This window comes from Neopelma chrysocephalum, unplaced genomic scaffold (genome assembly GCF_003984885.1).
Source record: "Neopelma chrysocephalum unplaced genomic scaffold, ASM398488v2 Primary Assembly neopelma1_74, whole genome shotgun sequence".
In the NCBI taxonomy this organism is placed as follows: Eukaryota; Metazoa; Chordata; class Aves; order Passeriformes; family Pipridae; genus Neopelma; species Neopelma chrysocephalum.
In genome coordinates, this window is record NW_020897735.1 from 4,134,627 (window position 1) to 4,158,717 (window position 24,091).

A 24,091-nucleotide genomic window follows, 5' to 3' on the forward strand; every position below is an offset into this window, starting at 1 on the left:
GGCTGCCCTGGAACTCCACAGGGAGAAGTCTCCAGTCTCCAGAGCTCTTGGCCTCCCCCTGGTCTTCATCTGACCCCTGCTGGCTTACTAAGAATGGGATGTGTCTCCTGGGAATTGGGTCAGAATGGTCACAGAGACCATTTAAGCAGCTGAGTGCTGATAAGGTTTAATTTGCTCTGCTCTTGTAGCACTTAACACCACACAGTTGGGGATGTGTTGTGTTTTCCTCTTCTCTCAGAACATGCCCTCGTGGATTGCAATAGTTCTCAGATGTATTAATTATTCTTAATTATTTTCTGAATGACTTTGTTGGTTCTCCCTCAATTAGCATGTGAGCAGCACTGATTCATCTTTGAAATTCCTGCTGTCTTGGTTATTCACACACAATCACCGTTGCCGCTCTGGTGTTTGATGGGATGATTTGTGTGAAGTAACCCACTCCACATGTGTCTGCAAGTTCCCATTCGTCATATATGCAGCCTAAAAGTTATTTTCACAACCTACTCCAATCACTAAGCCAAGCTCAGCTACACTCCAGCTTTTGTGGGAATTCAACACAAGAGTCATAAATGCAGTGAACTGAAAGAATTTGATTCCCAAGGAATACTTCTGCAGGACTTTTCCCATCCTTCAGTCAACTTAAGCCATGGGCCAGAGTGGAATCAGTAGTCCCAAAGTAGAAGCCTTTCTGATTGTATTGCTATTTCCAGCCAGCCCACCAGGAAGAGCAGGAATCCTGAAGGTCAGGAAGACTTTTTTTTTTTTCCCAAAATAATTTATTTTGTTTTCTTTTAAACATGCAAGTTGTCTAAGGCCCATTCAGAAGATATCCTCAGTGCCAGCCAGCTGAACGGCAGTTCCCAGAGCAGCAAACGTCCCTTCCCTTAATTCACCCAGAACCATCGCTCTTCTTTCATCTTATCAACGGCTTTTAAATATTAATGTGCCTTGGAGGTTGCAGAATGAAAACAGCCTGTTTCGGCTGACTTAAAGGGAGGTTCACAGGGTCACGAGCGGAGTCACAGACGCAGAAAAATGCCAGAAAGTCTGTTTGTGGAGCACACAAATATGCCGGGTTTGGTAGGTGGGGGGTGCGGCTGAGCTGCCGGCAGGCGGGAGGGCTGCCACGGTCCGGGGCTGCCACATCCTCTGTTTGATCCGCTGCTCTCGTGGGGATGGCTGAAGCCGACAGTCTCTGATCTGCTTTCCGTCCCCTCCAGGCAGAGCACAGGCTCTTCCAACCCCGGGGGCCTTCTCCCGTCCTACCAGCTCGCTGAGAAATGTTGAGCCATCGCATTCCAGATCCCCATTCCCGGAGTGCTTAGCCACTCCAATTAGGCTCTTAATCACAGGAATTAGACATGGGAAAGGGCTGTTGATTCATCTCCTTCTCTCTTGTCCCAGTGCCCGGTTCATGCACTGAAGAAAGGAGAATAGAGCCTGATTTCCCTCACAGGTCAGGGACCAGCCTGTCATTACTGAGGGCCAGGAAAGACCACTTGTAAATCCTTCATTTCCCAGGGCAGAGAATGGCTCCAATTAACAACCAGTCTGTCCACATCTCTCAGGGGAGTCCACCCCCTCCTCTTCCAAGAGGAAATCCTCTTCCGTTAGCCATGAGGTCATGCATTTCAACATATATCCTTTCTCTTGAGGAATATCCACATGACATAACTCAGACATATGGGAAGTCCCTCTTGAAACTTGTGGGACCAAGAGCTGACCATCCACCCAGTCCACAGTCCAGCCACCCTGGGAGCCTTCAGAGCTTCCTGGGAAACCCAGGCCACCACGCAGCTCCTGTGCTCAGCATTCCTGGGATACTCCCTCTTCTTTCTGAGCCTAGTAATGCCAGGCCTTGACTATAAGCTCAAAACCAACCTTATAACAGTAGCTCTGAGGACACAGCAATCCCACCCATGAGGAACAATTGCTCCCCAGATGTCCCAAGTATGCAGGAAAGGAACCGGCCATAAAAAAGCAATTTTAGGCTGGTTGAGATTATGAAACGCTTTTTGTGTGTGCTTGCCCAATAGTCCTTTACTCCACTTCCCATAAAATAAACACACGTAACCCTTTACCCAAGGAGCCTGAGCACACTGAGTCACGTTGCGTCCCCTTCTCTTTCCTTCTTCCACCAGGCAAATCTTTCCATAAAAGGGGAGCTTTATTGCACTGGAGGGGACTCCACCAGATGTGCACCATAAACTGAGCTGGGCTGTCAAAGAAAGTAGCCAGCGTGATCCAGAGCAGGGGTAGGGCTGTCTGAGCCAAGGGGAAGTTCAGCATTTCCAATGCACTTGTTTTGAGAGGCCCCATTGGAGATGGAGGTGTGTAAGAGCAGGTCCTTGCCCCGACAAGCAACCCACTGTCAGCATGGGCAGGGAGGCCACCGAGGGAGACATGGGACAGCCTGAGAACCCCATGGTTGCTGAAGCACTTAGAGACCTGGATAGGTGAGTTGGGGGGGTCTGACACAGATTCTCTGCTGCACTTCAGCTGGAGGTGCCATCAGGCACCTGCTGGTGCTCCTGGCACCTGCAAGTCTTTGGGAAGATCACACAGAGGGAGTTTGTGGTGAAGCTGAGAAGCCAAACCAGACTCACAAGCCCCAACAGCAGAATGATGAGCTCCAAGGTGCTCTTGGAAAGCCTCTAAGAGGATCTGATGCTTTTCAAAATGTTCCAGCTTGGGAGTGGTTTGTGAGAGATGGCAGATGGGCACAGAGCCCAAAAGGAAATCTCTGCAGTCCATCTCCTGCTCTCTGCAGGGGGATTAAAAGGGGCTCATCCTTTAAGCAAGTGCTGGGATCCCTGCAGGGAGCTCCCTGCTCCAGGGACAGAGGGGCTGAGCCAGCTCCCTCCAGACCAGCTGCTGTTTGAAGGCCGGGGCTTTTCCTGAAAATTAAAGAAATGGCTAGTCCATGGTCTGGGCAGAAGCCCAGGTGGATAAGGCAGAGGATGCTGCTGGTTCCCCACCTTCAACCAGCTCTTGGATACAGAGGAAGCAGCCTCAGACTGTCCTGTGTGACAATGACAATCCCAGGGCCCATTGGCCAGGATCAGAAGCTGCCATACCCTCTCCCCAAATTACCTGGTTTCATGTTCATGCAGGTCTTCTTTTTGTTATGAGTTCTTTGTTACTTAGCCAGTCCCAAAAAACTCACCTTTCCCAATGCTATGCAGCAGCTTTCCTCTCCTTCCTACTCTGCTGTCCCCATTCTCCCTCCCCACTCTGGTCCCTCTCCCTGCCCATGGCAGGATCTCACCTGGGACAGGCTCCCACCTCTTCCCTGCCTGCACAGTCAAATGCTCCTTTCATCCAGCCTGCTCCTGAGAGGGAAGGCAGCCCTGGGAATAACTGGCCAACAACAAGCAGCCCTGTGTCTGCCAAGGATGTGCTCTCAAGAGCGCTCCTGGAGATGGAAGTTCTGGATCACTATGGCTGGGGAAGGGGCTGGGGGAGGGGGGAAGTGAGGTATGGAGGGGGGAGGGACGGTCTTTTCCCTTCCTTCAAGCTCTTGAAACACTGAACTGCCTTTCAGCCTCTCCTTCTCTATAAAGTGTCCGTAACCGTGTGGGTTTGTGTTTCCTTTTAGGGAGAATTGGGAGCCCCAGGTCCTCCTGGAGTCCTTGGACTCATTGTAAGTACAAAAACAAATGGAGATCTGGCTTCTCGGGCTTTAACCCTTTCAACCTGCATAACTACACACAGATTTTCCTCTTCCTGTGGCAGGGCAGGGAGCAGGATGACTGTTTGTATGGGGGAGGCATGACATCTGGGGAGAGAGGGGGTTTCCTGATGGAATGGGAGGTGAAGGAGGGCAAACCCTTTCCAAGCAAAAGGAAACAGGTTAAAGGTTTGCTGTTAGTTCCTTTTTATGTGATAACTTGCCCTTTTGATAACATTTGCCAGGGTATTTCTTCAAAGCTGCAACATTCATTCCACACCAGGATCTGTTGTCTCTTAAAAAGCAAACAGTGACCTCAGGGGCACACAGTTCTTGTTCACTGGAGAAACTGTGGGCAGGAACAGTCTGTCCTCTGGGAGTGCAGGAATTTTATGTGCACCCTCACCATCCCATCACTAATCCAGGTAATTATGTACACAACCAAATTCCACCCTTCATTACACTCTTCTCCAGCAGGAGACAAATGGCTGTAAGGATGGGTGGCAACTCCTCCTCTGGCAGATGTGCTGGGGGTTAGTGAATGCCCAGCTGAACATATTAGGGTTTATTTTTAGGTCTCAGTACTTGTTTCAGGTTGTTCCCTTCCATGCACAGAAAGGGGTTGGCTCTGTTAGTACTGCAGCATTCTTTCAAGATGATTCCTCCTCAGCTATGATAATCCATGGAAACTCAACTTGCAATGAATGGTTAAAAACCTTTCCCTTCTGCCTTTCCATATCTTAAATTATGGAAGTGTGTATGTCAGCTGAGATCAAGGTCTTGATTGCACTAGACACTGCACAAACACAGGGCACCAAACCCAGAAATCTTATATTCCTTGAAGGAAAAGCAGGAAATATGGTGGAACACCCATCTCAGAGATGGGGGATTGGGGCAGAGGTGGATTAAGGCTTCAGAAAGTTTTCTATGGAGCCAGGAATTAGGTCTGTGTTTCCTCTCATTAGAGGAGATGAAAGAAGCTGCTTTAGCCATAGAAGCAGAAAGGATGTGCTCCTGGCAAAGAGCTGGAAGAGGAAGATTGCTGTTTAAAATAATACCATTGAAGGTATGGTCCAAATTGGATCATATTTCTCCTTGCTTTTGGAAAGATTTCTCTTTACCTGGTTGCCATTATCTCACAGTTATTTGTTTGTTAGAAAGTGAAAAGTTAGACATGGTAATTGTGATTATGATCCTTCCAGAGATGATGGAATCAGAGGCTGCCTGTCCTCCCCTCCATGACCTCATCCATCCTCCTGGGGAGAAGGGGGCACATCCATCCTGCCTTTTCCTCCCTGTGGGACAGCTCCAGCCTCCTTCCCTGGGGTCCACACGTGGGACTCACACTGCAGGGCATGGAGAAGGTGACAGATGGGTGATAGATGCAAGCTGGGCCCCATTCAGTCCCTTCCTCCTTCCCACCTACAGCCACCCCAGGAATCATCCAGGATCCCGGTTCCTCACGCACCACGCAGGGATTTGGTGACTGGAGAGCAGAATTAGATGTAACTAAAGCTTCTCTCTCTTCTAATTAACCATGTGGGCAAAGCCTTAAGCAAACTTGTTCCTACAAGCAGCCTTTATGCCGGGAGGTATGAAAAGGGCTCTGTTGGGGTGGCTGCAGCCCAGCACTCCCCACGTGGCCACGGGCCCGGGGCTGCAGCCGGAGAAACGCTCCTTCAGGGAGCTGCCCTGTTTATTTACACTCTGAGGCCAGACTGGTGCACCCTGTCACTGACTCTCTTCACGGGCAGAAAGCAGCCAGAGCCCGTTTAAATGCCGGCACTGAAGGGTTCCTGTTGTACAGCACACGTGGAGACGAGGGCAGCCGTGAGCCCCACTGTCCTCCTGCACTGCACTGAGTCCCAACACACAATGCCACACTGACTTCCCGCTGCAGCACCTCTGTGTTTCATACCTCCTGTTTCTCCCCTCTCCTCCCCGTATTGCTTTTATACATCAGAGCTCAGTAGTCACCCAAATTTCCTGACTGTTGCCTTTTTTTGCTGTGTGGGTCTGTGTCCTTTGTAACACACCCTCAGACTCTTTCCGGAGAACTCAGGAATGTTGTGGTAGTTTCTTTCTGAGAACAGCAATAACTTCACCGAGAATAAATACATCCTAGGATTGTCTTAAACCAGCTCAATATTTTAATTTTTCAAATAGTGGAAGAGATAAATTTAACCATACAAAAGTTAAGAAGAACATTAAAAAAGAAAATTATTAGATCCTACCACAGTTGCAAACTTCAAGGTGGTTCCTTAATTAATTTTCTATTATTTTACCATTAATTTACCAGCCTGAATTCCTGATCTACTTTTTAAGAGGCTGTATAGACATTATGGGTCTCTTGACTTGTGCCAGGATGCTTCTGCTGAGGTCAGTGGTGCAACTCTTCAGGGATACTGAGACCAGGTAGCAGAGGAATATCACCCCACGTGCAGTGATTTCTTTGTTTTGCACCTAATGACTTTGGTCATTTTCTTTCTCCTACTAGGGTGACATGGGCCCTGTCGGACCGATTGGCCATCCAGGACCAAAAGGATTAAAGGTGAGAGAGTAACTGAGCTGTGTGAGCTCTCATCCCTCCACAGCAGGGCTGAAGGTTTCTCTGTTCCTCCCTTGGGCAGTGGTGACTGTCCTGAGAGAAAGGACGGGCAGCAGTGATGAGTGTCCACTTTCCCAGGCACACAACTGTTGAACACAACATCCCACTGGTGGTCTGCAGTAGGTGTAAGTTAGTGGAGAATTCCAGAAGCATTTTCCCTGTGTGCCTCCAGCCCACGAAGGGTGTTTAAAGAATGTGCGATGAGCACACCTTGGGAGCAGTCTGGCATTTGGCCTTCAGACTGTGCCAGGCCAATGCTGTGTGTCTGAGGCACCAACCCCACTGGGGACATCAATGTCATAGACCTGAGCAACTCTCTGCTGTGGCTCAGCCTCACTCTGAACTTTCTTTTGTTTCAGGGGCTGATGGGAAACCCTGGAGAACATGGACTGAAAGGTGATAAGGTGATCTGAATACTCCCTTATTGCACTGTGTTTTAATTTTGCATGTGAAATCCCCTTTCTAGTTTCTCTTTCTTATTCAGTACCATGGTACTGGTTCCACTCTGGCTGTCTCTGACCCCATCCTCCCACCCTGCCTCCATTCCTGTCTTAATTTTAATTCCTTTGATGATATCTGCCCCATCCCCTTTTCCATGGAGTTCTAGTATAGATCAGTTATGCTCAGATCCTCTTCGGAGCTCCCAGCTCCCACTGATGATGACAGTAATTCTATGATTATCTGGTGTTTGACTGTTTTTATGCTTTTATATTGGTTAGATGATGTGATAGGGAGGAGGATGAACATCTAACACTGACCATAAACAAATTTTTATAAATGCATTTAGGGGAAACATGTGATGTGGCAAAGCAGCACTGGATCAAACAAACCAGGTGGATCGCCTGGAAAAACTGTTCTGTGTTAGATACCTCTGCTCCTGTTCAGAGACACTCACCTCAGTTTGGCCTCCTGCTGAGAGGAAAGTGCCTTGCCCCAAACTGATATAAATCATTTGAGAAAGAGCAAAATGGAGAGGGGCCTTGATTGCAGTGATTTAGTGGTGCTGGCACAAAACCACGCAGCTTGAGCTGGATCAGCATGAAGCTGTGTGTGTAAATGTCTCACTGTCATGAGAACCATCCTCCTGCAGATATTGGACCATAGGATTTATTTAGTCTGAAAGAGTGGGAGGTGCAGTCATTTATTGCTGGCTCTGATTGTTCAGGAGGGCAGTGGAAAATGACCATTAAATGTATTATCCTCCTCCCGTTGGATGTTTTATTCTCTTGTTAGATGTTTGCTTTTAGAGGATGATTTAGCAGCCCAAAACTGCACAGGGGGGAATAGTGTCAAGCCAGTTGATTCAACTCTCCTTATATATTAGCAGCTCTTTGCCAGGGCTCCTGTGTCTGCAGTTTCCATTTCTCCCCTCTGCTGCCTTTTCACTTCTGTAGAGAGGAAGGACAGGGCAAGAGAAAGGTTTTTTCTTTGGGACAAGCTTAAGACACTGTCGCTGGTTTCTTGTCTCAACACCAGTTCCTAGAGCCCACGGACTCTTCTGTCTGCTCCTTGGAATAAATAGTTTACTATATTAAGAATTACCAAGATTTAAATCATTGTTTAGCAAAATTAGCCTTCCTGGACATTAATCTCCATCACTTTACACAAACTGCTCTGTTTATCTCCAGTATTTCCCCAGCCACTGCTGTTGCAGTAAACCAGATGGTTTGCAGCTCTTCCTGGAGTCATCCAGAATTTAATGATGTTTTTTACAGCTTAGGTCTCCCCACAGAATGGGTCATCCTTCTGTTTCCATTTCTGTGTTTTCATGGAGGCAAGGAGAGGGGGCAGAGAGGGTTGTGCTGCTCTTACAGGAAGAAGTGAAATTACTGCATAACCCTGAAATAAAGAGTGGCCTTGAGAAGACCACGTGGGGTGATGAGTGCAGGGGAAAGGTGGAGGAAGCGGAGGAAATCCCAGCTACTTGTTCACATGAAGGGTTTTTATGAATCAGGACATCTGTAACTTGTGAAGGACATGGCTCAGGCAAATACCTCTGGAGCTGTGCAGTGTTAGCTGCCCTCGCATTGCTGAGCACAAGGGGAGGAGAGATGCCCAGCTGAGGGCAAAATGAAGGGGTTTTTTTGCACAGTGACCTCCTCTGCATCCCACAGACAGCAAACACATCCCACAGACAACAAACACATCCCACAGACAGCAAACACATCCCACAGACAGCAAACACATCCCACAGACAGCGAACACATCCCACAGACAGCAAACACATCCCACAGACAGCAAACACATCCCACAGACAGCAAACACCCCTCGTAGCCGTGGGTTGGTCCCTTCCCTCATATCCCCTTTCTGTTCGTGTTGGGTTACGAAGGGCCTCGGGGTTTCTGCTGCTGCATTTCTTTTTATAGGTGAAACATGAAACACAGGCAACATCCCATGGGCAGAGCCTGTTTGTAATTTCAGATTCTACATTCCTTTTCCTCCCCCATAAGCAAAGTCCTTGCAGACCCATTTCGTCATCTCGGCATCCCGGTTTTTAATAATAAACATGCCTGACCTCTTTCCTCTGTATTTTTTCCCTCACTTTAAGGACACAGACCTCGAGTCAAGGCAGGTGAAAAGCAATGCCCTGGTCTTCATTTCTGGTTTCAGATATTAACAGCCAGAGATGGATCGTTCATGCCGTGGCATTTTGCTGTGCTATCTCAATAACACATGAACATCTTGTGGTCAAGTCCAGCTCAAGATAAAAGATGTGTTTTGTCTTCCCTGCTTCCTTCTTACCCTCTCCAATGCCCATTTCTCAGAGTTGTTTGAAAACTGTTTTTCCTGTCAGGCTGCTACTATCCCATTTTTCCTGAAGGTCAGAGATAAAGATTTGTTCCTGCCTTTTGCTGTGCTCAGGAAACTCTTTTCTTACAGTAGTCATTTTTTAATGTCCAAGTATTTCTTCCAAAACAGTATTTCAATGGCCATTTACTGACTGGGTAGAAAACTGCTTAATGAAAAAAAATCATCTTTCTTTTTTGACCCTCAGAATAGATGATAAAGACAAACCTCAGAGCCAACCTCTCACTTTCCAGAAAAGCTGTTTTCATGCTGTCTTCTGTCGGGAGGCAGAATTAAGTAGATTTCAGTGGCTTAAGCTTTGGACTAAATAAAAAAAGTAGAAAATTCAGAGAAGATGAGAGAAATCTGGAAATGAGCTGGGTCATACAGTAGTTTTTTTGCCATCTTTATTGTATCTAATACATGGGGTTCATCTGAACTGAAGCTGTGTAAAGAACTGATTGTTTCCATTTTGCATTGCCAAAAAAAAATAACTAGATGGAAAATAGTTTAGATGAAACAAAATGTTGGTTATTCGACTCAAATTAAAATATTTTAGGTTAAAAAACAAATGAGTTGAATCAATTTAACTTTTTTTTTTTTTAAGAGCAACATTTTAATTTCGCTATATAAAAGATTCGTTTTGAAGATGGTTCAGTGAAATGTTCCGGGAACATTTACCAAAACATTCAAGCAAATTTAGCATGAATCCATGAAGTGTTTCCATCATTGAATCTGCATAGTTCTTAATTATTCTTCTTCCGAAAAAGTTGCCTTTGAAAAGTCTTTCCCAAATCCAGCTTTAACCGTCCACAATTTCATTATCCCCTGCATGTTACTATAGTAGTTACAATTATTTCAGCTCTCTGGTAGCAAGCGGGTGGTTTTTCTGGAGTGAAGGAGACTTCCTCTGTCATCTCTCTGTAGACTTTGGCTCTGTTGCAGGACTCCATATGTCTTCCATGTGGACCATGTTTAAATGTATAGCTCTGTGCTCTGCTATGGCTCGTTCCCTTGCTGGGAAGCCAAGTTCAGAGGCGTGTGCTGTGCATGGGACAGAGTTCCTCTAACAGCTATTTTTGTTGGGTCTTGTCATTGTACCGAGTTATTATAGTCGTTCCTCCTTTGACTTCCCAAGTAGAATTTTCCTTTCTCTGCCCCATCATTGACTCATCCTTTGTTTAAGTAAATCACTAAATAAATGAGTTTGGAAGGGGCATCAGGAGGTCATCTGGGCCAGCAAGCTGCTCACAGCAGGGCTAAGAGCCAATGCAAGGTAGTCCACTGCTCCTTGGAAAACCTTCAGGGATGCTTGTTTTCTACCCAGGGAGTCAGAATGTGTTATGATGGTCCAAAGAGGGGAAAGACAGCTTGGTTAGGAAATATTGTCAGGGATGGGCTCTCCATCCCAGTGAACTCCAGCCTACCCCTCCCAGGGAATCTCAGCCCAGATATTGGCAGCGTGATGGTACTAAAGCGTTACTAGAAGTTACTTTTGTTTTCTTATGGAAGAGGATTGATGGTTGATGCCAGCACTAGGGTATGCTCACAGAAACTCTGAGGATTGTTTTCTTTTCTATAGAGCCCTGTGAGAGAAAAGGTCCATTCATTGCAAACTAAAGTCTTCTGTTCAGCTGAATTTAACACTTCACCACCTTCACGGCCGCTGTCAGACAGAGGAATGTAGTCTCCCCTCTTTCAGCTTCTACAGATACACAATGCTCGGCAAATCATAGTTTTCTCTCTCCTGCAGTTTCTTTTATCACTTTAGAGTCAGGTTGGGAAAGGCACGCTTCTTTGTTCAGGGTTGTTGTTACCCTCAGCATGATCTGCAGCTTGCCAGCAGTTCAGTTCTGAGTGGAGCTGGTGCTGAGACTTTCACTGTACGACAGCATCGACCTGGGCGTTTTGGCTGTTGCTGTTGCCTATTTTAACTCTCTGGTGATGTGTACCCAGGGTGATCAGGGAAGAGCAGGTGTTCCGGGAGATATCGGCTTCCAAGGAGACAAGGTAATTGTTTTTCTTTCCCCCACCATTCTTTTCCCCTTACATAACAGTATGTGTGGCCACCAGCTTTCTCAGCTCATCTTAATCCACAAGGAGCTGGAATTAGCTGCATCCTGCTGTCAGGTTCCCCTGCTCGGATAGTTCCCATTTGGGGTGTGCTGTGCCTTTCTTAAAATTCACGTCAGTGCATGGATTTTGTTGTTACAGCAAAAGCAGTTCTGCTGGGGGGGTTTCTGTACAAAGGGCCATGTCTTCTCACAGAAATTGGAAGTGATGGGGCTGATGGGGATGGGTGTGAATGTGTGTGGTCCAGCGGCTGCAGGCTGGGAGTTTTTGTCTGCTCAGTGCAGCAACCTAAACCCTGACCCAGGGAAGCACTTAATGCCCTGTGTAACTTCTGAGCAAATGACTTCTCCCCTGTGACTATGATATGATACTGACTGTGGCTGACAAATGTACAAAACACTGCACTGGAGGCTGCATGGCTCTGAGCCACAACCAACTGCAGCAGTTTGTGTGTTCTTTGGGGCTAAATTCAACCCCATCTTCAGCAGAAACATCTCACTGACATCAGTGCAGCTGTACCAGCTCCATGCAGGGCTCAGTTCAGCCCTAAAGAGATGCTCCTCTCTCTTCAGCAGAGGAGCTGGAGCCCGGGGAATTGGTATTTTTTTGGTGCTTCATTGTGTTCTGAAAAAAAATGTGTCTCTCTCAGGGCAGCCAGGGTTTGCCTGGGGTCCCTGGGGCACGAGGGAAAGCAGGCCCCCTGGTAAGTAACCAAACATCTTCTGCTTCCTGCTCTCCCTTTCTGAAGGTTCCATGCCCAGCTGCAAAGACAGCTTGGCAGGGGTGTGCTGTTCTAAACAAGAAAGCCAATAGCCAGGAGCCAGCTCACTTTTCTCCATGTTTTTCTGATTTCTGCAGGGAAAAGTCGGTGACAAAGGTCCAGTCGGGTTTCCAGGACCACCTGGCCCTGAGGTATGTCCCACCACCTCCTTCTTACATCCCTCCTTTCTTTGGTAACTTCTGCCACATCCAGTCTTCAGCAAACCCAGACGTTTCCTCCATTGCATCTCTTTCCACTCACCCCTCTCTATCCAGCCCAGGGCTTCACTTCTCTGCTAGAGTATGATGGTACACAAGTGGTGATGAGGTAGGAAGGATCAAGATGGGTCCATGACCTATCCTACATCTCATGGTTTCCTGTTTTTTCCTTCCACTTTTTGTCATAGGTATCATGGAGGGATTTTTTTTTCCATTTTTCCCCCACAAAATACCATTTGAAGCAGAAAAAAAATTATAGTCCTTATCAAAAAAATAGAGTGATACCTTAAACTCAGGATGAGCTTCCCCCAGCACACTGTCATTTTTTTCCTTCCTAAGGAACCAGGCAATGTCTGTAAGATGCTGCTGGAGAGCCACTTCCAGCACAACTGGTGGCCTGCTTTCCCCTCATCAGTGTTCTGGTATTTTGCAGGGTCTGGAAGGGCTGAGTGCTGCCACTTAGCAATCGTTCTCCTTTGTTGCCATTGGAAATAACCACAGATTCCTTTGTTTCCTCTGTGAAGGGCTGGTGGGTGGAAAGGAGCAGCAGCTAATGAGCGTGTCAACACCTTTCCTAATTCCTCTCCTGCTCCCCTTTGTCGCCGAGGCTGCAGCTCCTCCTCAGAGCACTGAGATTATGCCCTGACTCATAAAGATTAATTAAAACCCAAATCGCCCTTTTTAGCTGTGTGATGACAGGGAGGCCCTCGCTGCAATAAATCTTGTAAGAAGATGGACCTAAAGGGAGCTGCTGGGAAAGGCAGCTCTTCCATCAAACCCATAGCACTGCTCCATGTCCCATTCTCCCCCATGGCCCACACATGGACACTGCCAGCATGGAACATGTCTTGTCCCTTAGCTTTGAATTAAAACTCTCACAGAGCGTGACACTTATTCCACCTGTGCATCCTGACTGTTCCTCATTTTCTTCAGGGCTTTCCAGGTGACATTGGCCCGCCAGGAGAAAACGGTCCTGAAGGTCTGAAGGTGAGTGGAGCAGAGACTTCAGCTCTGTGTGGGGTTGGAAGCAGCCAGGGAAAACAAAGTAGTGGGAAGGGGGAAAGAGAGAAAACCCTGGAGGTTCCTAAAGATTGTCCTGGCCAGCATTTCAGCTTGGTCTGTTTGGTTTGAGGTCCCTCCAAGTGCAGTGTTTTCTTTTTTTCAAATCTTTTTTTTCTGTAACAAAATTGACATTGGAAGATGTCCCGTGGCTGTGAAAGAGACTTTCTCATTTTAATTGCCCTTCTGAGCTTATGTTTCTATTTTCTGAGTATCTTTTCCTTTGGCTCTTTCTCAGGGAAAGCCAGGAGCACGAGGTTTACCTGGGCCAAGAGGACTGCCTGGACAAGAGGTGAGTGTCCTCAGCCCAAAGGCAGATTGGATTTAAAGAACAAGGTTGAATTTTGTAGATTAATGCATGCTGAAATGTGTCTGCAGCTTGAAATCCTCTGGTCCCTCTGAAACTGGAAGCAAGTGCTTGTATTGAGTGATGAGAGACTCGCAGAAGAGAAGTTTCCCCTAAGCTGTGTGATCCCCAGGTCCTGTCATCTTTGCTTCCAGTCGCTGCTGGCGTCTGCTGATCCTAAACCCTGCACTGCCCTTGCTTTTAAAACCTGTTCCCCCACCCCCAGATGGGTATTAGTGCCCTTTTCCCTGCACATCCCCTTGCACAGACATGCCCTGACCTGGCTTTTGCTTTCTGCTCCTTTTAAGTGCATTTTCTTTCAACTATAAGACCTGCAGCCTCCACTTTTTCACACACAGCAACATCCCTCTGTAACAAGAGTTCAAAAATGGGAATTGCTGCTCTGCAGAGATTCATCAGAGCTTGCAGCTTTCACTCATCACTTCACGTCAGAATTTGAAGCTTCATTCCACTTGCAGTCATTAAGAAGGGACAATTGACCTTGATTTAATTGTCCTGGAGCTGCAAATATATTTTAGCAGCAGCAGAGAAGGTCCAAGTGCTCTGTTTATCCTGTTGTAACTCCAGTGATTTCGGTGTAGTTTCCCCTCACTTAGGCCAGTGTAAGCTGTTTGTCAGGAGTCATGAGACGTTGTGTAAATAATACCGAGCACACGCATGGGCAGGAGCTCGTTTTAATAGCACTAATAATTCTTAACTTTTTCTGGGAACTCTTCTGCTTGTTCTCTAAATGGGATTAATGCAAATGAGCTCATTTATTTGCACTGAAATAGGGAAAAAAATTATTCTAGGCAATTTACAAAGGGAACCGAAGCCCTGCATTCCAGGTTCAGGCAGGCATGACCAAGCTGCCTTCAATTTACTCTAGTTAGTGAGTGTTAAAGTAAGACCAAAGACATGGACATGGAGTTCGACACGAGCTGTGCCGAAGGACTGTGAGTGTGCACCAGAGCACAGCACTGTGCCCTTACTGCTGAGGTCACCCAGGTACTAGGTCAGGGCTCTGGATGACATCAGGTTGGAAATGTGGCATATTGTGGGTGGCTTGTCTAGGTTCCTGACTCCCAGTCCCATCCTCATCCCACCAATGCCCCTTTATTACCGTGGCTGGCCACTGAAATGAGAGCAGCCAGACCGTGGCTGCCAGGGGCACTTTTAATTTCTCTCTTGGCACTTGGTTTTAGACACTTGAGATAATTTTTGTGAAGCTTAATTGAAGGTCTCTTAGAAACTGTAGGTCTGATCCTATCACATTAGAAATTGGCATAGAGCCAAAGGAGAGGACCGAGTCCAATTGCTGTGTGAGATTTTGTGATAGCTCCATCCTGCAGCATGTGGAGTCCCATTTGAAAGCAAAAGGGAAACCTTCATACAGTTGCCAAATGGTTCTGTGGGAAATTTTGCAACACCCTTTTTTTTTTTAGGGAGGGGGAGGATGGGGGGAAGAAAGAAAAAGAGTAGAGAGCTCTACAGCATTCGTATCCCTGCCAAATCAAATGAAGCAGAGTCATGTCAGAATGTCCAGGGCACCCTACAGGCCAAATCCAGCCTGATGTTGCCTTGGTCAAATTTTGGATGGCCTTCACTGGCAGGACTTGACTTTAAACCTTTTTTTTTCTTGAGATGGGGAAGGGAGATGAGAAACCTCAGAGATGCTGAACTGCCTGCTCTGAGCTACAGAAGGACTCAGTTGTTAAAGTGTGACAGCTGAGCACACAGCTTGTGTTTAGCTGCTGCTCATACTGCAAACATTTCATTTTTGCTGCCTGTTGAGTCAAAATTACTACTTTGTCTTTTATTTTAATTTCTTTCCACCTCAGGGAGATGAAGGACCCTTAGGACCACCAGGAGTCCCTGGCCCAGAGGTAGGTTTCAGTCATTTACTCAGTTATTACCAGCTCTGATAACCCTGCACTGGAATTGTAGTTAAATTAACATAAGGCTTCAAAGCTCCTGGTTTGGGAAGTAAACTGCCCTGCTATGAAATATTGTCGTGTCAAGGGCTCTGTCCAAGTGCTTGATCCAGGATGGCTGAAAGTCCAGGAAATATCTTGCACAGAGTGTTGAGTTTATAACTTGCTTAAAGTCTCAGACCTTGAAAAACTTTCTAACGTTTAAATAGTTCGTCCTGAAGACGAAGCACATGGACCGGAAACCATCTCTGATGTTTCTTCCTTGATTTATAGTGTTTTTCAATAGGTAGAAGGAAAAGCTGGACAGTCAGAGAGAGTCCTTTTGACCTCTGTTATGTATCACACAAACACAGTTAGAAGAAGCAAAAAGAATATTATCGTATCTGTGAGCTTGCCAGCTCAGGATTTTGTAATGGGTCTGTACATAACTGTCATCACAGGAGAGTAAAATATCCTGAAAATTGGTAATAGGTGGATCAGAAAATAAATGTTTAATCTTTATTTTTTTATCTTGCAATTATACAAGCTGCACCATATAGGTTCACAGACACTGCTATGACCAAGGCTGCTGGAAGCTTTTAATGTTTATGGTTTTTCTATGTATTTCAGGGTCGATCTGGCAGGAAGGGATTTCCTGGAACACCTGGTCCCAGTGGTTCAAAGGTGAGGAAAGGGTTCATTTATGATCAGGAAAAACAGTGGGTGGAAAGGAGGAAAGCAAGAGGGAAATATCTTTTCTCACCTTTACCATTCTTCGAGTGTTCATTCTAGAGAGGACAAGGGAACTGAGGGTTTCTCTTTTTCTCAGAATTCTGGGGTCTCAGTTTCTGCTTGTTTCTTCAGCAAAAAGAATGATGGAGCATTTTTTAAGCCATGTCCTTTATTATAAACAAGTGTGTTCTTCCTCTTCCTTTGATATTAACCAACTCCCCCCTCCATCATCTCCTCTCATTTTCCATTGCTCCTCCACGTTTTTGTTCTAAAACAATGCACATCATTCCTATCTTTGCTGCCTAATTAGCAGCAGGAGCCATCCCAGGGCAGTGCGCTCCACAAACCCACACTCAAAAGGAAAGAGAAAACCCAACAAAAACAACCTCTTCAAACAGTAAATAGCAAAAATGTGGTCTGGCAGCACATCTGGAGTATCTGCCTACTGAGAAAATACAGCTGCTGTTCCGGAGACAATGCTGGTCCGTGGTGAGCCTGGCCTCTGGATGGCCCATCCAGGGGCACTCCAACCACCTCTGCATGCTGCCACGGCTGCCCTTGTCCCTGGTGGGTTGGAAATTCACCTCCTTCTGCTTTTTTCGTGTTATTCTCGTGCTCTGAACTCCTTCATCCTGCAGTGTGATTTAAGTCACGTGAGTTCTTGCTCTGGTTTCATTTGGATGCTCCATGTGACAGTAGTTGTCCCTGTTTGAGATTTTCCAAGAGCAGAATCAGGGTTCAGCATTGCCTGGGAAATTTTATGTCTTTTATTATTGTGACTCTTCCACTAGCAGGTGAATTTTCTTGGATGCCTTCTCCTCTGTTGTTCAGGAACACCACCTGCCTATGGGATCTGTACCCTTGCTTTCCTTAGATCCTCAAATCCTCTGGTTAATCAGAGGCCATTCCTACTCTTTTCCTTCTACTGGTGTGTTTCTGTCTTCATCTGTGTTTTACTCAGTCATTCAGATTGAGATATTATGGGTCAGAGACACCCTAACTTCAGGAACATCCCTGATGGGAACTCATGCCTTATTAAACATTGGGATAAAGCAACCAGGACTAGGCTATGCCACAGGACAGTAGACAGCTTATGTTTCAATGTGGTTCTCTGAAGGTTATTTTACTACAGCAGGACCAGCTGCTTTGGGGGCATTTCCCTGCAGAACAAGTGTTTGCTCCATGTTTGTGTCAGCTGTGATTCTTGCTTTGAATTATCTTTCAAGTCACAGTTGGTTTTGCAAGATATTTCTCACAGTTTCACAATTCACAGACAGCAGCCCAAATCATGAGTGTACAAAGAATCATGTTATACTGAGGGTGTGACTGGCAGCACCAGGTAACCCATGTGCCCTGTCTCCTTGTCCTGCAGGGTGAGCCAGGAAACCGTGGCCGACCGGGGAAAGTTGGTGAGCAGGTAAACTCCTTATTTTTTTTGTCTGCTTGGCAAACTCTACAGTGTCTCCTGAATGTCCAGAGCAGAGGCAGAGTACAGTGAGCAGGGGCTTCTGGCCACCTCAAAGCTGTCCATAGCCCTTGTGCTCCAGCTTGGTGCTCTGAGGGGAAGAGAGGCACTGAGCTGCATTTCATTGTACTTCCATGGAGAACGTTCAGCTGGGGCAGCCCAGGACATGCATCATCCCAAAGGCTTCAGGGGAACCACAGGCATCAAGGAAAAAGAAACAATTTTTCCCATGTCTCTGTGATTGAAACCAACCAACTTGTCCACCAACAACCCTGAAATTGCAGCCACGGAGCCTCCAACGTGTTCTGTGCGTTCCCACATGACCACACCAAGCTGGCTGTGGCAGCTGGCCCTGGCAAAGCGGGTGTTGCATCTCACCACAGATGTCCTTCCCAACACTTTCCCTGCTGGATGGTCAGCCAGTTGGGTTTGGTTTAGTTTGTCAGCCTCTCTGCTGTCCTTTCTCCTGTATGTAACAGCTGGGAATCGCTTCTTTCATGGTTTTCTGACCAAGCAAGTTTAAGAAGCCAAGGTAGACCTTTTTCAGTACCAGCAACCTGATGAGTCTCAGTATATATCAAGGGTGATTATTTCTATTTGGAAATCAGAGACATTTCTGTATCATTGTTGTTAATTTGCTCATGAAGAGCAACTACTGAAGGAGCAAAGTTGTTCCCCACATCTGAGTTCTAGCTGCAGTTGTATCAGATTGTGCATTATCTCAGGCAACACCTTCCAGTCCTCTGTTCCTCAGTTTCCCCCTTTGTGGAAGGTGTGAGACAGCCCTGAACAGTGCTTAGCCCAGTGCCTCCTGTTCTCAGGCACCTGTGGATGCTGTTAAAAATGAATATTTAGAAGTGCTTTGAGATCCTTAACAAGATGTTGTCCTTGAAGGACAAAGCATCATTAGGATTATTATTCTTTAACATCCCTCAGGACTGACCTTGGATGAGAACTGTAGGCACTGTTCATTGAAAAGAAAACACAGCTGGCCTCTGCTGACACTGAAACCAGCACAGTGGTAGGAAAGCTGCCTGTGTTATTCTTAGTCAATTAGTCTCTGTCTAGAAATATCACCCAGAAAGAGTTTCCATTTCCGAACCAGTCAAGTCATTAGAACAGAAACGTCTCACCAGATTAATGAGAAATAACATCCTTTCCCATCACACCTCTGCTGAATGATGCTGGAGTGTCGGGGTTTCATTCTTCCTTCCACTTAAACTTCAGCAGTTGGTGTTGGGACTGGGTTTGTTTTTTCCAGAGCTCTGAGAGGTTGAGCTACCCGGGTCACTTGGCATTAAAAGACACCATCACCTCACCTTGTTTTCTCTCATGGAGACCTTGTGTTTTCTGTTCCACAATAGGAGTGGTCGCTCTTTTCAGTCTTCCTGCTCTGCCCACCATATGGGTTCTCTCAGAGTGGAAACCCTTGGCTTAACAACATGAGATCAGCCATCCATCTCCTTGGAGCTTTCTTCCCTTTCTCAAGGACATATGTCTAGGAAGACATGGGAGTTTCCATAAGGTTTTCAGTGATCCTTGAGCTTTCATTGAAAAATGAGGTTTTAAGCCACAGGGCAGTGCCTGATGCGCTGTTTTTCCATTGCAAGGACGCAGACTCGGGAAGTTCATTCATGAGATGCTTGTTGTCTTCATGTGCTGGAAGGGTTCCAGCTGCCGGGTGCCCCAGTACCCTGGAAATGTGTGGGTTAACCCTTCCTTGCCTGTAGGTGGAGTCAGAAGAATATGAAGAGGAATACAGGGCCTCTGGCCAAGGCCACCAGCCTTCCTGTCCCAGCAATGGGAATGCACAGCAGGAGGATGTCACGGAAGTGTCCATGCTGAAGGTCAGACAGCCCTGTGGGAGAAGCAACGTCCTGCAGCAGACAGGATGGCAAACTGGAGAAGGGGGCTACCCATGGACCCCCTGCTCAGCACTAGAGACTGGAAATAGCCATGAAGAGAATACCCATGAAGAGCTGAAAGAGGCTTCGTTTGACTAACGTCCTTAATGGGAATGAGGAGGTCCCGTCACAGCAGGAGCAGCTGTTTGAGTCCCTCCCCCTGCACAAGAGGTGACCACCCTGCTCACTCGCAGGGCAGTGTCAGGGCCAGCCACACACCCATCGCACTGTGCTGGGAAGGGCAGTCACCCCATGGCCCCTTGGGGGTCTCTCATCCTTTGAGGGGGAAGCATGGTGTCCCAATACCAATATTCTAAAATAATTTGTCAAAGGACACCAGCACCATCAGTTATCTCCTTAATGTGTTTTCCCTTCCGAAGGAGGAGGGGGAGATACCTATTAACTTGGCCAAGGTCAAGTGGATTACTGAGAACCGAGCAGGGAATTGCAATGGCCTTTCCCACATCTTAGAGCTGTGCCTTTCCCAACACGTTTACCTTCCCCTCTGGAGTGTCTCTGACCTCCTTCAGGGATTTATGGGCACTGTGGTGTTCACGGCCCCCTTGATGGGACACGGTGTTTTGACAGGGTGTCTCCACCTTCCCTTCCCTCGCATTGGGAGCCCAACGTGGCCCCAGGGCACAGCTGAACCCGGAGCACAGGGGGTTAAACCACATGGCTGTTCTTTGCGGGTCAGAGCGTCCTCCCTTAAACTGTGATATTTACTGTTTTACTTTCCCTTTCTTTCATCTGAATGGGAGGATTGTACATTTACTCCCTCCCGTCCTTTGTCCCTGGTTTGTTTTGTTTTGAGTTCTAGCGAACCAGTAAAACAGAAAGGCCGTGATCGGTTCCCGCTGGGAGCGACTGGCGGTCCCGTCCCTGGGAGACCCTGCTCACGCTGGGCTCGCCGGTCGGTTGTTTCTCTCAAATGGGCTATGATTTATTCAAGGCTTCATTGCTGACTTGCTCTCTGTTGATGGAGCCAAGAAGGGGGGCTTAATTATGACAGGGCTGGACAATAAATGGGGAAAGCGAGACAGGAGTTAGGAATTACAACCCACCAGTCCCCCCCTTTCCTTCCCCTCAAGCCCCCAGCAACTTTTTAACAATCTCCATCCCTTTTCCGCCATGCCCTTGGCTGGGGAATACAGCAGACTGAATCACGAGCGACATGCTGAACTCCCCGTCTAATATAAATGTTTTACATTCTTTCCTGTATACTGTGGGCCTTTATCCGGGCAGCCACCGCTGCTGGGACTTCACGTGCATCATTACACACACTGCCTGGAGTCGTGTTCGATGCAGGCCCTCTTTTCAACCCTGGGAACCTGGGAAAAATATGTTGCGCCGGAGCCATTTCAGTGTAATGGCCACAATTCATGTCTGCTCTGATTAAACGTTTGCCGTCGGCGGCTTTTCTGGTTCTTAAAACCTAAATGTTTTTGTGTTAAAACCTAAATCTCCTTGCGTTCCCTTTAGTGTCTATATCTCATTTTGGCCGGCAAAGAACGTCATTACCCAATCTCCACCAGTTGTTTCATATACTCCCAATAATTTACTGAGATTTATTTGGCCTAGACATATCTATCTCGATTTGTGTCTGCTCGCAGACACAGCAAGGTTAGTTAGTTTAGTCCAGTGCAGACAGTGCTGGCTGCAAACACTGCAGAGCTACTGTGCTGGAAGCCTGGCCATGCTGCAGGGTCCCTGCTCTGCTGTGGGATGCTCCTCTTGCTGGGCACACAGGGAGCAGGGACATCTTCCCCCAAGCAGAAACATGATGCACCAGCACAGACAGAATTTTCCCTGGTTTTGGAGTGAAAACCAGAAATGTTGGCTGTGCTCTCCTTCCCCCCTGATGTTTATCCATGCAGCAGGTTCGTGTTTCTGCATAAGCTGCCATAACAAACAGCACATCTGTGACAGCAAGAGGTGTCTCAGGAGTTTGTTGGGGCTGGGGGGCTCTTGGCTTGCTGTAATCCCTGCAAACCCATCTGCAGAGCACCAGCAGACCGGCTTGGGAAGCACCACCAGTACATCTCGCTCCATGACCCAGATTCCTTAGAGACTTTTCAGAGTGGAAGCTGATGCTGCCATGGACACTGTGTCAGAAGATTGGCCTTCAAGCCTGAGCTTGGATATGGAGGGCCCCTCAGAAGGGCTTTTGAAACAATCTTGTTCTGAATGGTACCAACACTTGCTGCAGAGCAGGGATCTATCTTATTCTGCTGGGACTGACCTGAGTAACCAGAAATATCTTAAAGAGCATCTTCCCAGGAGAGACAATTCTGCAGTTTTCTGAGAAATTGGAAATGAATCAACAGATCTATTCTTTCTTGCTGTATTGTCTATTTTTGCCTAGCAATGCATTTCCTGAGGCATCTCATTTCTTTGCCTTAATGTTTGCCTTCTTCATGGCCTTGGGCTGCAGGAAAAATTTCAGTAACTGGATGCAGTTGATTATCTGCACTTGTGTCTCATCGAAAGGATCATTGATCCAGCAGCCTTCAGCGATGCCACCCGGTGGCAACCTCGCATAGGCAGATGCTGCAAATTTTCCTGCTCTTCCTTTGGTTCCTGTGTCTTGTCCATGCAGCCTGGCTGTGATGGCACCCTTGTGCTCTGGGACTGCCTCAGCTTCAGACACAAAGACTGATTCAAGTAAATACTGTTTCAGCGTTGATGTCAAAAGGGTTGGTGACAATCAATCCCTGGATATTTCCATTATGGTGCAGTGGCACACCAGTCCCCCAGACACCATCTCTGCATGGATTTCCAGCACAGGCATCTAACTCTAGGCTCTGATGTCCCCATTGAGCTCTTTGCCTTCTCTCATGAGTTTTTTCAAATACTTTTCACCTGGATGTTGCTCCCATGCCAGAGTGACAAGTGCAACTCAGAGCAGAGTGTGTGGCTGCTCCCTGCAAGAGGTGAAGCCAGCTGCGTGTCTGTGAGCAATGTCTTTGTTGAGCCCCTCAGTATGTCTCAGCAAGGAGCTCCTGTCTCCAGAGATGCTCACAGGATGGCTTTTAATTGGACCACATGGGGAGTGTTAATGCATGAAGCCTCTCAGTGTTCGGAGTCATCATCAGACACTGTTCTCTCCAAAAGTCATCCGAGAGTGACCCATATTGTGTCCTCTGTCTCAGAATGGGTCTGCTGAGCCTCACACATGTGGGAGAATGATGAGGCTGGTTATTTTGTGCTGTATCTCTGCATTGTCAATGTAACTTCATGGGAAGGGAGAGGCTTTTGGTGGCAGGAGTTGCACAGCCTGTGAGCAGCTGCTCTGGGCGCTGGGTGCTCCTCTGTACCTGGGCAGGATCAGCTCACATTGTCACTGCACGGGTGCAAACAGACCCACAGTGATGCACAGGCTGCAGAGAGCTCATCTACAAACTGCACATGTGTCAGGCCAGCTGGGAATGGGGAAAGCAATGCAGCAGGAGTACAGAGAGGAAACTTTTCCTTCTTTTCTCAATGTTTCCCTCAGAAAGGAGACAGCGGGGTGAAAAGCTCACCCTCTTCTGAGATCACATTCTGGAAGTTGCCTTGTTGGTGAAGCTTTTCTCCCGTTGTGTTTGTTCTTGCATAGAGGAACTTCACAATTTATCTTGAAGATTTCAAATTATTCTAAAAAAAAAAAAAAAAGAGGAAGAGCAGGACGGTACCACTGGAGAATCCATCTCCTGGCTCTGACTTGCTCAGCAACCACCCACCAGCACCAATCAAACTGTTGCCTAAAATCAAACAAGCTGGGGCACGGCTTCATTTGGCAGCACCCATGCCAAGTGTGGGCAGGTTATGAAGTGTTTCAACAAGAGATGAATCCCTTTAAGTTACAGACTCACTGGAGGAGCTAAATATAGATATCTGTCTCCCAGTGACCCTTGCTGGGGCTCAGGACAAGGCCATGAGAACCATGTAGTGAGAGCGAGCGCCTGCGGTGGCAGAGGGGACGGTCCCTTGCATCTCCAGAGCCAGAAACCTCTGGAGCTGGTAGGGAGGCTGCTGTATTTTAATTCTCAGGAATCCTAGCTTGAGATTGTATCTGTTTCCATCTTCCTAATTAAAAGCAGTTCTGTTTGCTTCTTCGTTATCCCGAACTGCTGGAGTTTTTTTCCAAGATAGTTTCTGAGCAGTGTGCTGGATCCACTGCCCTGCTGGCCCCTCTGGCTGAGGAGACCTTTATTTCCTACTGGCATCCCAGCAGCATGACACTATGCAGGGCAAAATTACTCTGCACAAAGGGCTCGGATTAACCCAGAGGAAGTCTTACCCAGTCCAGCAGCTAAAATGATGGCAAGTCTCCGTCTCCGCGCAACCCAGGAGCTCCCGCTATCGATGCTCTTGGAGAAGCTGCGCTGGTGTCTCAGGAAGAGCTCACAAAACAAAGCCACACTATGGACTTGCCCTTCCTATGGAACATGCTTAACTCATCCCCTATACTGTGTGTTGTGGTTCTTGCAGATCCTGGTGCTGCCGTTCCAGCTGGCGCCTAAAGCAGAACCAGCTGTGGAGTTAGACATTCCCATGGCCGGGAGCAACTCCAT

The 24,091-nt window shown here is 47.2% G+C and overlaps 1 protein-coding gene across 1 annotated transcript in view; it reads left to right on the top strand.

The window, feature by feature from the left end:
* LOC113969712 (collagen alpha-1(XXVII) chain-like) overlaps positions 1-24,091 on the top strand; it is a 144,810-nt gene that overhangs the window by 64,036 nt on the left and 56,683 nt on the right. Inside the window, exons 14-24 of the mRNA XM_027687805.1 lie at positions 3,599-3,643; positions 6,168-6,221; positions 6,638-6,682; positions 11,022-11,075; positions 11,788-11,841; positions 11,997-12,050; positions 13,050-13,103; positions 13,414-13,467; positions 15,363-15,407; positions 16,065-16,118; positions 17,539-17,583. Coding sequence (XP_027543606.1) covers positions 3,599-3,643; positions 6,168-6,221; positions 6,638-6,682; positions 11,022-11,075; positions 11,788-11,841; positions 11,997-12,050; positions 13,050-13,103; positions 13,414-13,467; positions 15,363-15,407; positions 16,065-16,118; positions 17,539-17,583 — 558 coding nt within the window. The remainder of the gene's footprint in view (positions 1-3,598; positions 3,644-6,167; positions 6,222-6,637; positions 6,683-11,021; positions 11,076-11,787; positions 11,842-11,996; positions 12,051-13,049; positions 13,104-13,413; positions 13,468-15,362; positions 15,408-16,064; positions 16,119-17,538; positions 17,584-24,091) is intronic.